This window comes from Nannospalax galili, unplaced genomic scaffold, assembly GCF_000622305.1.
Source record: "Nannospalax galili isolate Female #2095 unplaced genomic scaffold, S.galili_v1.0 scaffold189, whole genome shotgun sequence".
In the NCBI taxonomy this organism is placed as follows: Eukaryota; Metazoa; Chordata; class Mammalia; order Rodentia; family Spalacidae; genus Nannospalax; species Nannospalax galili.
This window is the reverse complement of record NW_008360331.1, coordinates 5,790,736-5,805,313: the sequence shown is the minus strand read 5'-3', so window position 1 is coordinate 5,805,313 and position 14,578 is coordinate 5,790,736. Positions and strand designations below refer to the sequence as shown.

Genomic DNA, 14,578 nt, shown 5'->3' with positions numbered 1-14,578 from the left:
AAGAATAAAATTGCCTTTTTTCAGTGCTTGATTAGTTTTCAGTTACTACTGCGTCGTTACAAAAAAAAAAAATTCCTTAATGAAAGCATTAAGGAATTCTTTTTGAGTAATTGTTGCTAATTTTATAAATACAAAGGTGGAGCAGCCAGCCTGTTGAGAGAAGTTGGCATATGATAAAAATTAATTTTTGTGTTCAGTAAGAAATCATGTATATTCTTTATACATACTGTTTTTGTCTCTTGAATGCTAAGTTGCCTCCTCGTTTCTGAGTCAGAAAGTCTGAATGGCTGTTGGAATCTTCTTGATTATGAAGTTATAGGTGAGATACGAGAGTCTAATTTTAAAAGCTATGGAAAAAGGATTTGTGTGTGTGTGTGTATTGGTTTAAATCATTTTAATCTTTTACCACTTTCTTTTTACCTATTAAAGATAGTCAAAATTTAGCCTTAATAAACATAAAATTTCCAGTCTACTTATTGGAAGCCTATTAATATATACTATTCTCTGTTTTTAAATAATGTTTTAATTTTTTGAAATTTCTTTTTCTTTAAATAAGCTGAAGTAGTGAGAATTTTGTTTGCTTTAATAGAAGTTATACTGTCTAAAAGTTAGGGGTATTTCCCTTAACTAGGAAGAAATAAGAAAAATACTATTTAAGGATGAATAATTTACTTTTTTCCCCCACACTGAATAGAGTAACTGTTTCTACTGTCTGAGTAACAACATTTCTGAATCAAGTTAAATTCTAACTCAACAGCTATATCTGCATGTACACAGACATGCATAGCCTGCCATACAAAATAGTTTGCTGTAATGACATCTCATATTAAAAATAAATAAAATTTAATTTTTCAGGCATAGTAACACATGCCTTTAATCCCAACATTCAGGAGGCCGGGGCAGGCAGATCTCTGAGATGGAGGCCAGCCTGGTCTATATAGCAAGTTCCAGGCCAGCTGGGGCTATAGAGAAGCCCTGTCTCAGGGGGAAAAAAAAAAGAGCGCTAAAAGTAAAATTTCAGTTTTTGTTATGAACATTTTGTTAGCAAATTGGAACAGTGAATTATTTATATTATTGTGTGCTATTTAAAGGTCATTTTAGATAATTTTTATATAAATAATTGCTAATTGTTTAATTATTTTAGCTATTCATTCTTGAAAATACAATATAGACAGAAATACAGAGAAACGTGTCATCTCTTGAGTAAATATATTGTCACATATTGATAGATCATCTGTTACAAAAAGGATTTTTGAGAAAGTAGAATTATCAAGCTGTCTTAACTGATATGAGAAAACTACTGGTGTACAGAATTTATATTAATTCCAACATGCACAGCTTTGATGTACCCATCAGATGCTGTTCTGTGACCTGATTTTAAACTGCATCTGTGGTACCAGTGCATTAGGAATTGAGTTTACCCTTCTATCCCAATCTGATTCCACACCGTGTAAATATACAGAATCTCTGAAATTTTCCTACATAATGGCAACATTTAAGCCTAATATATTATGTCATAAAATTGCAAATTTTGTGCTTTTTTTATGTAAGTAGCTTTTTTTCATGAGTAATTTTTATAATCCCACCAATGTACTTAGCTTTTGCTCTTACATCTAGTTTTTCATGAATTCTGTCTATACCTAGAACATGAAATTACTGGTTTTCATATTTCACAAAAGCTGTTAATATGTTTAGCTTTTTTTTTCAATCTTAAAATATTTGAACATGTCTTAGGGATATGAAAATTCAGTGTTTTGGGACAGTGATAGGTAGAGTGTAAGCATCAGAATTCAGTTTAAGAGGAATAGGAAAACTTTCACAAGCATACAGATCAGAATAGCCAATGTATCATTTACAAAGTATGACAGTAGTAATGATTTAGATACTGGCTTGCTGGCTCATTCCTCAGGCTTATGCTTACCTAGCTTTCATGTGTGGCCCAGGACCACCTGTTCATTGAATGGTGCTGTCTACAATGGGCTGGACCCTTCTCTATCAACTAGTAAGACAGTCCCCCCTAAGACAGGCCAACCTAATCTGGGCAGTCCCTCAGTTGAGGCTTCTCAGATGATTCTAGGCTGTGTCAAGTTGACAAAGATAAAAGGCCATAGGTAATCAGTAGCTTCATTTTTATGCATTTTGACACTGAACATTTAAAAAGTTAAAATAATTTTTTATTTAACAGAAGGTTCAGATACTGTTACTTGGATGGAATATATAAATCTGAGAGAATCATGAGGAACTAGAAAGCTATAAATGCTTTTTGTTTCCTGGCCTGAAAATCTCAGGTACCCTGCATGAAACTGGTTTGGGGCTTGGTAGTTAGGCTATGGAGAGGAGGCAGTCTAAACTGGCCTCCAGGAGATATACTTATTACCTGTCCTTCAGCTCTCCCAACTGCCCCTGGGCTGGAGCCAGACTTAGGGTCAGCTAAGGATCTAGAGGATCTAGAAACCTCTGGAAGGAAAATGCTAAGTATTGCGATAAGAATAATTGGGCAAACTGAAAAAGAACAAAAGATGGGGCTGGAGAGAAGATTCAGTAGATAAGAGCCCTGGCTGCTCTTGCAGATGACCTGAATTTGGCTCCCTGTACATGGTGGCTCTCAACCGTCTGTAACTCCAGTTCCTGGGGATTTGATGCCCTCCCCCTGGCCTATGTGGGCACTAGGCATGCATGTGGTACACATACATGCATACAGGCAAACTCAGACATAAAATAAAAGTTAGTGGCCTGCCATCAGGACATTCTGGGGATCCTGATTGGTTCTCTGGCCATTGATAGCTCCCTTGTCTCAGCCTCCCTGACCATCACAGAGCTACAGCCCAACAACAATAAGGCTGATTGCTACTGTCACCTGTATGATGGCTCTGTTAGAGACCCACAGGGGATAAAAGGTCCACCTACTCTGGATTACCCTAAATATGCTCCCAAGGAGGAAGATTGTTCTCTCTGCTTGAATGCTGTAGTTAGCATTGTTTGCCTGCCACTTCTGTTTTCTTTAAAGATAATAATTTCTCTTTCCACAACTTGATGACTGCTTCCAATATATTTGTGACCATTCCATGGAGTAAATGTAGTTTTAAAACAGTATCCTGAAATTGCAACAGTTGTTTTCTGGCTAGGAACTGCCCTGCACATGGTATGATGTTTATCAGCATCTCTTAGCTATAGCTACTCACTTCTGTGTAAAGCATCCCCTCTATCATGATAACAAAAAATGTGCCCTAATACCTCCCAGGGTCTCCTGCTTCAGTCCCTTCAATTAAAGAGGCTGTCTTCAGCTATTACAAAGTACTTGGCTTTGAATTTTAGTTACAATGTTGATGTGATCATAAAGCTAGGGTTTTTGAATCTTGATGTTTCTAGTTTCCATATAGCAAACAGTAGCATAACAAAAACAAATATACCAAATAATTCAGATGATCAGTTTGATAAATAGATGATACAAATAGCATGAGGTTAAAGACTATAACAATGACATGGAAGCACCAGCTATAGTCTAAATACAATGTTTAACCCAAATAGGTGCAATGTAGTGTTTAATTCTTTGTACAGTACACAGAGAAAATAGATCTTTATTTCATCCACAGGAAAAGTAGCCAGCCGTGAAAATTCATCAAGTGCTGTTACTATGCTGGACTTTGAAAGATTATACTCTGTTAAATAAAAGAAACACAGAAGGCCACATACTATATGATTTCTTTCACTGTTGTTGTTACAGATAGGGTCTCACTGTGTAGCTCTGACTGGCCTCAAATTCAGAGATCCACCTGCGTCTGTCTCCTGAGTGCTAGGATTAAAAGTGTGTACCACCATGCCCATCTTATGATTAATTAAAATATAAAATCTGAGTATCATTTTTGCCTCTTCCTTCTCCCTCAACCTTCCATCTGCTCACCATGCAAATTACCACCACACCCTGACACTGGTAACTCCACAACTTCTGTGTAAAATGAGAAAGGAGGAGCTAGGTTTGAGCTTTTTTGGTGTTTTTGAGACAGGGTCTCCCTGTAGCCTCAGCTTTCCTGGAACTCACTATGTAGACCAGGCTGGCCTTGAACTCACAGAGATCTGCCTACCTCTGCCTCCCAAGTGCTGGGATTAAAGGTGTGCACCACCACGCCCAGCTGTGATTGTATTTTTAAAAACTATCCAGATTTGGGGACTGGAGAGATGGTTCAGTGGTTAAGAACACTTGCTTTTTTTCCAGAGGACCCAGGTTCGATTCTCAGCACCCACATAGTGGCTAACAACCATCCATAACTCCAGTTCCAGGGGTTCCGACACTGTCTTCTGGCCTCTGTGGGTATTGCACGTATGTGATACACTAACATACATGCAGGCAAAGACACTCATACACATAAAATAAAAATAATAAAGTATTTTTAAAAAAAGCAATATCCAGACTATATAAATTCATAGAGGGGAAAGAAAAAAAGGAAGTATCCTCAAGGTCTTCCTTGAGATGAGAGAAATGACATGGAGAACAGAAAACCAAGGGAACTATTTCAGAAACTAATGGAGACCAAGGGAACTCTTTCAGAACCTCCCTGAACAAAGAAAGGCCGTGGCTCAGTGCCGTCTTCAGCAGTATGTAGAAGACTACTGGGGGCTCATAATTACACTTTGTTTTCCTTCTATAAAATTAAAAAAGGAATGCCAAAACTGTAGTAGTTAAAACAAAAGCACATTTTAAAATTGATAGTCCTCCTTTGTCTTTCTCTTCTTGCCTCTCTCCCTTCCTCTTAATAACATCTCTCCCACAAGGGGAATGATAATTTGTCAGCATCTGGCCAGTGGCACCATTATTAAAAAGAAAAATGAGTACCAACTATGTATTACACATTTACTGCCCACAAGAAGAAGCAGCATGTTTTAGGAAACATGCAAGTAAATGCAAGCTTGCTCTGTGCTTTAACTAATACACTATAGTTCCATCCAGTGGCTTCTTTTTAGTTTTTTTTCTTCAACCTTATTATATACCTTGCACTTAAATAGAATGCCCACTTGGTAGCTTTTTTTTCTTCATCTGTGAGACATAGCCATGGCATTTAAGTTTTATTGCTTTTTGCTCTTGGCTTCAGAAAGATAATGAAAATGCGGCATCTTTTTAAAAATATTTTTATTTATTTTAATTTTATGTGTATGAGTGTATTGCCTGCCTGTGGGTAGATGTACCCGTGTCATGCAAAACCCACAGAGGTCAAAAGTGAATGTTGGATCCCCTGGAACTGGAGTTATGGACAGTTGTATGTCTTTTAAGCCCCACTCTTACATGAGTTTGAAGAATGATCATTTTTGATGGCTGGATGCTCTATGTTCTATGACAGGTCATCATTAAAAAATGGGTCTTAAAAACGTTTTTGGGTTACACTGCTTCCAAACGTTGTGTGCCTCATAATTATCAACTATTAAGATGTAAATTATATTTTGATAAGTGACAACTCAATGTTTTACAAGTTAGATGTTACTTATTATAAAAAAGTAACTCTTGGAGTGTTTCTTATATTTCCCTCAGTCTGAAAGTAATTTCTAATATAGAGATGAAGTTTATGCTCTGTCAACTATGAGTAATGCATGAGAAAAGAGCTGTATTATAGAGAGTTTAAACACAAGAAGGAGGCAGGGAGGGAAGGAAAAAAGAAGAGTGTTGGGAAACTCAGTATTAATTGGCCTCCTGATTTTAGATAGAATATTATTTATTGCATTGCTAAAATTATTTAATAAATTTTGAGCAGTGGGAGCTGTTTTGATAGGAAGCCATCTTAGCTTTACCATTTGCTGCATGCAGGCATGCCAGCCCACACCTGAAATCCCTGTGCCTGGTGACTAAAACGGGAGTATTGAGAGGAGTTCAGTGCCATCATGGTTTACAGAGTGCATTATAGGCCAACTGTGCTACAAAGTGAGGCCCTGTCTAAAAATAAATTAAATGGTCCCAACACAGTTTCATGTACTAGGGGACTAAGGATTAGGCTAGCTATTTTCTAAAGTTTCTTCTAAGTCTTAATCTTGCACAGTTTACATTTTGAAAGCTCTTATTTACTCAGCAATTGAAGTCAAATACCATTGGAATTTTGTAAACTTTTAGGTTGGGATACAATGTACTTCAGTATTATTGAATGTGAGTAGTTAGACTGGTAATTTTAAGTGTCCAGTTTTCTGAGATACCATATACATGCATATTGGACATTTATTTAGATAATTTTTTAATATAACACTATTTATGAGTGTTGCAGGCGTGCATGTAAGTGTACCACATGCATACAGTGCCTGCAGAGGCCAGAGGTAGACATGAGATTCCCTGGAACAGGATTTACAAGTGGTTTTTAACCACCATGTAGGTTCTAGAAATTGAACCCAAGGCCCCTGGAGGGGCAGCCAGTGCTCTTAATCACTGAGCCATCTCTCTAGTCCCTTATCTAGATAATTTATATTTGTTAATGGAAAATAAAACTTGGGAGATTAATTTTTTTTTAAATTTAAGATAGGATCTTACTACACGGGGAAGGCTGGCCAGTACTTGGAGTCCTTCTGCCTCAGCCTCCCAAATGCTAGGATTGCAGATGCACACCACATCCAGCTGGAAACTAAAATCATTTTGTACGTGCTCACAGAGAGAGAGAGAGAGAGAGAGAGAGAGAGAGAGAGAGAGAGAGAGTATGCATGGTAGGTGCTTCATCCACTGAACTATCTCCTGGAAATTAAATTTCCAAGTGATATTTGAACAACATTTTTAGCCAGCTCATCTGACTAGTTGCCTTGGTAGTATAGATTTCCTGCTGTTGTAAGTGATTAGCATAGGGCACTGTTTTGCACCAATATAGCAGTTCAACTGTGTGGACATGGTATGAAATTAAGTGAACCAAACTATTTAGTTTTATTTCAGTTTGATTTCCTTAAATGTTTTTTAAAATTAATGGTCTTGCTGGGCATGTTGGCGCATGCCTTTAATCCCAGCACTCGGGAGGCAGAGGCAGGCAGATCTCTGTGAGTTCAAGGCCAGCCTGGTGTACATACTGAGTTCCAGGACAGCTGGGGCTACAGGGAGACCCTGTCTCAAAAAGACCAAAAAAAAAAATTAATAAAGCTTGAATTTTGTGTGAGTCTGCTGTATATGTATATGTTTATCTGTGTACTGAAAGAAAAATTATTTATTAAATTTCATTTTCAAATGGTTCAACATTACTAATATGACCCGAGTTTTGGTACTTTTATTAAGAAAATAAAAGTCTTCATTTTGTAACTTCATGTTGTGATTACTTTGTGAGGTGTTTCTTGTACTTATCCTTTGTTGTATTCCAACGGCTAAGCTGTACGTTATAACATAAAGTTTGACTGTTGAGCCATTAGAAGGTGGTTGATCTGAATTGAGAGGTCTCTGTAAGGGTAATATATATTTGGATTTTGAAGATTTCTTATGGAGAATGCAAATATTTCCTAGGAATTTGTATGTCAACTTCTGTTGAAATGATACTATTTTAAGACATTTGATTGAATAAAATAGTATTAAGATGTATTTCTCCTGCTTATATTACACTTTAATGTGATTACTGATAAATTTAGATAACACACGGCTTCCGTTTGTTGCTGTTTCTGTCAGACAGCACTGTTCTGTACTCTGTCATTTTATATGAGGAGGTGAGAATTAGAAGGATACATACTTTTCCTTTTAACTGTTTCACTCCTATTCTGGAGCTATTTGTATGTTCCAACAGTTAAATGTTAATTGTTCTGTGCATTGTAGCCATATGCGTAATTACAAATATGTTCGGCCATCACTTGACCACCAGTTAGTATTGAAATGTATTCGTGCAAGTTAGAAGATAGAGAATAAGGAAAAATAAGAGTGAGAAAAGGAGAATTTGTTGTTAAGACTCTGGTGCTAGTACTTAGTATATAAGTATCATGACCTAGAATTACACTGTGCCCCACCACTTTTCTTTGATCATAGCAGACTTTGAAAAACACTAACAAAAGACATATTTCGTGTTTTCCAAGTGAAGGAACATAGACCAAAGAAAACTACTTAGGAGGCTGTGGATATGGCTCAGTGACAGGGCCCTGCTTGCCTAGCGTATGTGAAGCGCCAAAGAATATCACTTAGTTTCTGCTTTTTTTCTTAATATTGTCATTGTGTGTGGGTGTGAGTATATGTGAAATAGCTCATGAACAAGGGCACTCAGAGGCTTTTTGAGCTCCTGTTTGATGCTAGTGAGGATACCCTTCTTTTCTCTTAGTCTCTTCCCCATCTCATTCCCATGTCCATGTTTGTTTTTGTTTTCCTTTTGTTGTTTCTCAACAAGCCATACTTGGTGCTCCAGCTTAGGTTTACTTTTCAGTTTCCGAAATAAGAAATAACAAACGCTGTTATGTTTTGTATTTGAAATTGTAAGGTCCATTTCTTTTTTTATTTTATTTTTAATTTAACTCTTTGTTTTACAGATGAGGGCAGAAGTGCAGTTGACCAAGCAGGTGGTGCACAGATTGTAATTGACCATTTAAGGTCACTGTGCAGTATAACAGATCCCGCCAATGAGAAGCTCTTGACTGTCCTTTGTGGCATGCTGATGAACTATAGCAATGAGAATGGTAAACAAAACTGAAAACTTGCTTTATCTGTGGGGGAAAATTAAATTAAAAATAATTCTCACTACAATATACAGCATATTTGAACATAAAGTGAACATTCATAAGTGATACATAAAATTAAGAAATAACTCATATCAGCTTGCAGTGCTTGAAAATTTTTAAAAATGGTCTAAGGTACTGAATGGAATAGGTTTTGAAGGACTACCTGTGTTAATTAGTACCTAAAAAATCAAGCATATGGTATAGTTTAAGTTTTTTTTTTATTTGCTATGAACATTTTAAAAATACATAATATTAAAATAGCCTGTTTATGACTTTAAGTACCGGAAGTAACTTTAAAACATTGTTTTTGGAAAGAATATTATTTTATACTAGTTATTATATTTAGAAGAATAAAAGTTCTTTAATAAAACCTAGCTTTAGAAAAACAAAGTTCAAAGTAACTAAGCTAGCTCATTTTAGAAACTGAATAGTTTTTTAAAAACATTTTTCCCTATAAGAAATTTTTAGAGCCTAGAAAAAAATGGCATAACAGTTTCCATACAGCCTACTTGATTGTTAATAAAATGAGCATAAATAGAATGGTACTGTCTTCATAATACTTTTACGTTAGAAAACATTTCTTTATTATCTGTGTAACATACTATGAATCAAATGCTCAAATTCCTGAATGTTTTTGGCATGTGATATAAAGAGGTCCTTTTGCAATTTGTTTCATATGGCATTTTAAGTTCAACAGTTGCATATTGGATGTGTAAGAGTATTATTTCACGTTTTACAAATACATGACACAGCACATTTTCGTTTTTTGTTTGGTTAGTTGGTTGGTTGACACAGAAAATCCAAAAGAAATAGTCTCAATAATGTAAAAAGAAAAAGTAAACCTTGGACTGGGACTCAGCAGGTAAAGTACTTGTCATGCAAGTTTGAGAACTGAAGCTCTGATTCCTAGAACCCACATAAAGCATGGCAGGCACCTGTATCCCACAACACAGGAAATGGAGACTGGATTCTCAGAACAAGCTGTCTAAGCTGTACTAGCTGAATCAGCAAGCTGTGGGTTCAAGTGGGATATATAATGCCTCAGTATATAGGCTGGTGAGCAGTCTAGGAAGATTCTCGATGTCAGGCTAGGGCATCCACATACACCCTCACACATGTACCCACACATTTATACATATGCAAAGAAAAAGAAGGTAAACCCTGATAAATAGGTGGTGACATTTGGACTTTGGTATTTTGTGGCAATGAGTGACAAGAACTGTGGCAGAATGAAGAGTCCTTGTCCCATTGAAAGGGGACTGCTTTTCTCCTGGCTGCTTCTGTGTGGCAACTTAAACGAAATACTACTAAATCTTTTTATTCTTTGGAGAAGAAGGAAGCTGAAAATCTTGTTTTTTCATGTAATATCTGATTTTCAAATGTTATGTTTGTTTTTAACACTGTACAAGCTATGCAAAAAGTATCTTCAGGTCTACCTCCAATAGATACTAGTCTTAAAATTTTGAATTAAAATTATTCATAATACAAAAATAGTTTTATTGAGCAAGTGGCTGTACTACTGAATGAGTTAAAAACATTTGGTAGTCTTTATTTGGCCAGTGACGTCTATTTTCCTTCAGTGTTGTTGAATCCTTTTTGAAGATGAAATATCCTAAACATGAACAGAAACAGAAAGGACAGAGGAAGGTAAATATGAAAGTAACTGGTCATGAAGATAGCATAGCAGCCCTGGATATGATAGACTGCCTCTTTTATGCACCTAAATTAGGAATGTTCTTTGAGGAAGCTATTGAAAAATGCATGTAAAAATGAGAGCTGGAGAGGGGCTCAGTCTGTAAAGTGCTGGCAGGGCAAGCATGGGGCCTGCTGCTTGCGTCTGTTATCCCAGGACCAGAGGGCAGAGACAGATCCTGGAGTTCACTGGCTGGCCAGTCTAGCCAAATGATGAGCTCCGGGTTTCAGGAAAGGCCCTCTCTCAAAAACAATAAGGTAGAGCCAGGCATGGTAGTACACACCTTTAATCGCAGGCAGATCTAGGCTAGCCAAGTCTACATAGTTCCAAGCAAGCTGGAGCTACAGGGAAACCCTGTCTCAAAAAAAAAAAAAAATTGTGGAGAGGCCCTTGAGGAAGACATCCTGATATCAACCTCTGACCTCCACATGTGCGCTCACACAGCCAAATGGCCAAATGAACCTCAGAAGCATCACTAGGCCCTACCATATAGACTATCTCCATGTATAAAGAAGCGTCCTGGGAAGGCAGTGATTCATAGGCAGAATGCACATACTAAGTGCCTTGTATGTTTTTTAAAACTAGGCTCTTCTTGGTGTCCAGTACTCCTTGAGAAATAACTTAGATGCTTTGAAAAGCTATATTAACGTGTATCGTAATGTTGGGCTTCCATTTAAATGTATCTTTCAAAACAGTAGATAAAATAGAAGTTATTTATAGAATTTTAAAGAAACAAATGTCAAACCTATAACTATTTTTTTCTTTCTTTCTCTCTATCAGGGACACCTTAGATTTTGAAGTGATTCTTTTGTTTTTAATGCTTTAACATATGTCCTGATCGGTTTGCTTTGCGTTATTAGTAAGCATCTTTATTCTTGAGCTTATGTTTATGCTTGCCTTTAAAATTTCTGTTTAAAGACTTTAATAGTAGGTCTTTTTTACAAGCAAAAGTTCATTTAGTCTTGATCCTTTGTGCCCAAATACGTCACTACAACCCAAACACCAAGAGGTCACTGAAACTAAGGAGACACTTTTTATCAGCACTGACACGTTTCTTTTTGAATGTGTTTACTTTTGAATTTCAATACATACACCTCTGCTAATTTGTGGATAGAGTATATGAGTGATAAATGCCTTCCTTCTACTCCAGCAGAAAAAATTAACTGTCTCTTTTAGCTCAATAATTTAAGCCTTGTCTATAGTTAGGGAATTTTTAGCTGCATTATTTTTCAATATACTCTAAAAAGATAGTAGTGAATTTCATTATAAAGACCTCCAAACATAAGCTCCCTGAGGAAAACTTTTTTGTTTGTTTATTTGTCTTTTTGAGACGGGGTCTCCCTGTAGCCCCATCTGGCCTGGAACTCACTATGTAGACCAGGCTGGCTTTGAACTCATAGACATACACTTACCTCTGCCCCCAGAGTGCTGGAATTAAAGGCATGTGCCACCACGCCAGATGGGAAAGATTTTTTAAATTAAATGTTAGTGCTAAAATGGATTGACACCAAGGAATATCTTGATTCAAATACACTTAACTGTCATGAAACTGTCTGCACATCAAGATTTTAAGCCCATTAAATGAGGAACAAAACAAGTTTCCCAAATTCACAGAAGATAGATTATGATAATACTTTTCAACAGAGGCATTTTTGTACCACCTGGTAAAATTGTGTGAATAACTGAAGTTGATTAGTTTAAAAGTTTTGAACTAGCTTGGGACTGTAGTTTTAAACTATGCTCTGGCTGTAGTCTCTTTTCATCCACACTAGTAAATATAAAGTATCTGAGTAGTAAAGGTTACACTGCTGAGCCAGAGACATTATATCAATAATATTATATGAAACTATATATAAATAAAATGGGATGGTACAGAAATGATACTTTATTTGATTTGACAATTCTGACTATAGAAAAACTTAAGAATTTGGCATGCAGCTTGAGGGAATGTATTGGATTCCCTGGTTTTTAAATCTAGATACAACTAAAGTTTTACTTATCCAAGAAACTCGAATCTTGTGTTTCATTAATTTTTTTCTTCAGATCTTTTGCTGGTTTTGTTACACAGGCCAAAGCACTGCAGCTTCACAAGACTTCTCTTGGCCCATTTGTTGAGCGTTAACACGATTGCTCTCTGGCTTACACTAGAACTACACCCTAATAAATCGATCATAATATTGAAGATACCACACATGGAAATTGTACTTAAAGATCATTGCTTAGCACTGTGGAGTACCATTCCTTAACTTTGCTTTTTAGCCAGCTGGGAGCTGTGACATTGCTTCTCCTGCCATTCATCACAGACTCATCATCCTGCACATCCACTGGCCTGGGAACAGGGCAGAATGTCAAGGTCTATTACATGCTTCTGAGTACAATTGCTTCCACACCATCCTGAAGTTAAAAAATCTTAAATCAACCATTTTAAATCAAGGACTCTCTGTATTGCACCATTTTCACACATAGCTTCAAAAAGATTAATTCATTGATTTGGGTACTCAGTAGCCAGACACTGGACACTTTAATATTATCTGAATTTTCATTAATAAAATCAATACTCGAAGAAAAATGTTATTGGAAAGCATTTCCTTTGTTATATAAGTTAGAAGCAGTATAAATTATTGTATTGGGTGATATTCCCTATCCGGATACATCGTGGTAGCAGAAAGGAACACTGAAAACAAGTAACAAGTTCCATTTCCCATAAGCAGTCCATAAAGTTGATAAGTATGCACATGTACACTTGGAAATTGATTACAGGTTTGAGTAGAAACAAACCTATAATTTACAGTAATCTATTTAGATACCAGAATAACACCTTGTTCAGGAATCTGTCTGTTGATAAATACCATTGTTACATTATAAAATAGCCATGACTAATCAGTAAGTAATAGAAACTCCTCTTGAAGGTTTAATATTTTTAATACAGTTGTACTAGAGACACAAAATAGATGGTAAAATTTGTTACAGCTTCTTTGTAAATGTTGATACAATAAAGACTTTTTTCCATAAACTATTATAAAAGTAAAGGTGATAAACGTGCCACCAGGAATTAGTTCCTTATACATTTATTTTTTATTTATTTTTATTTTATATATATGAGTATATTGCCTACATGTATGTAAGTGCACCTGTGTTGTGCAGTGCCCATGGAGCTCAGAAGAAGGTATTGGATCCCCTGGAACTGGAGTTACAGATGGTTGTTACCCATCATGTGGGTGCTGGGAACTGAACCTGAATCCTCTGCAAGAGCAGCCAGTGCTCTTCATCTCTGAGCCATCTCCCCAGCCCCCTTCTAAATTTATTAACATAATATAGAGTCTGTGGCTTCGTCATCTGACCTTATGTCTACATGTGTTAGACATATATTTGTATATGTAGTTTCTATGAACAGCACTGATATTCTGTAATAACTTAATGATATCATTGGTTGAGGGGAGACCATCCGTATGATTTAGAAAATATTTCTGGGGTATGTTACTAAAGGATTTAACAACTGAATTTAAATATTCAGGTCACTGAAGTGTTTTCTGTCATCCTATTTGAAGACCATTGCTGAGCTGGCTAGATTGCTCAGTGGGTAGGGGCACTTGACAACCTAGTTCCATCCCTGGATCCCACAAGGTGACAGGAGAAAACAGAGGACAACCCCCAAAAGTTGTCCACCTCTACGTGTACATAGTGGCACGTCTACCCATGTGTGCACACACACAGTAAAAATTTTTTTTAAAAAAGGGATCATTGTAGCCGGGTGTGGTGGTGCACGCCTTTAGTCCCAGCACTGGGAGGCAGAGGCAGGCAGATCTCTGTGAGTTCAAGGCCAGCCTGGTCTATGTAGGGAGTTCCAGGACAGCTGGGGCTACAGGGAGACCCTGTCTCAAAAAGACCAAAAAGAAAAAAAAGGATCATTGTACATGTAATATGTAATTAATTTTAGCTATTACTTTAAACACTTTGCTTCTTATTATAATGAGGCTCATATTCCTAGTGAACCCAATCTAATAACTTAGATTAGGTCAGATCATTTTTCTTCATGTTTAAAATAGAAGTAGAAATAAAGGCATTGATTGAAATGCAGTTTGGCCTGAGCTCCGTGTTGACCCGTGTTTAGTCCTCTTTGATTCCAGAGCACAGGAACATTTTTTTTTAACTTAAAAAAATTTTATTTATTATTTTTATGTGTATGTGTGTATTGCCTGCATGTAGGTTAGTGCACCTGTGTCATGCAGTGCCCACGGAGGTCAGAAG

The 14,578-nt window shown here is 36.6% G+C and overlaps 1 protein-coding gene across 9 annotated transcripts in view; it reads left to right on the top strand.

Moving 5' to 3' along the window:
• The window catches only part of Rap1gds1 (Rap1 GTPase-GDP dissociation stimulator 1), a 122,510-nt gene that overhangs the window by 49,431 nt on the left and 58,501 nt on the right, over positions 1 to 14,578 (top strand). For 5 of the 9 annotated variants that reach the window (XM_008826182.2, XM_008826184.2, XM_008826181.2 and 2 more), the window contains one exon: positions 8,449 to 8,595. The exons of the other annotated variants lie outside the window; for them this stretch is intronic. In XM_008826182.2, coding sequence (XP_008824404.1) covers positions 8,449 to 8,595 — 147 coding nt within the window. The remainder of the gene's footprint in view (positions 1 to 8,448; positions 8,596 to 14,578) is intronic. 9 annotated transcript variants of the gene reach the window in all.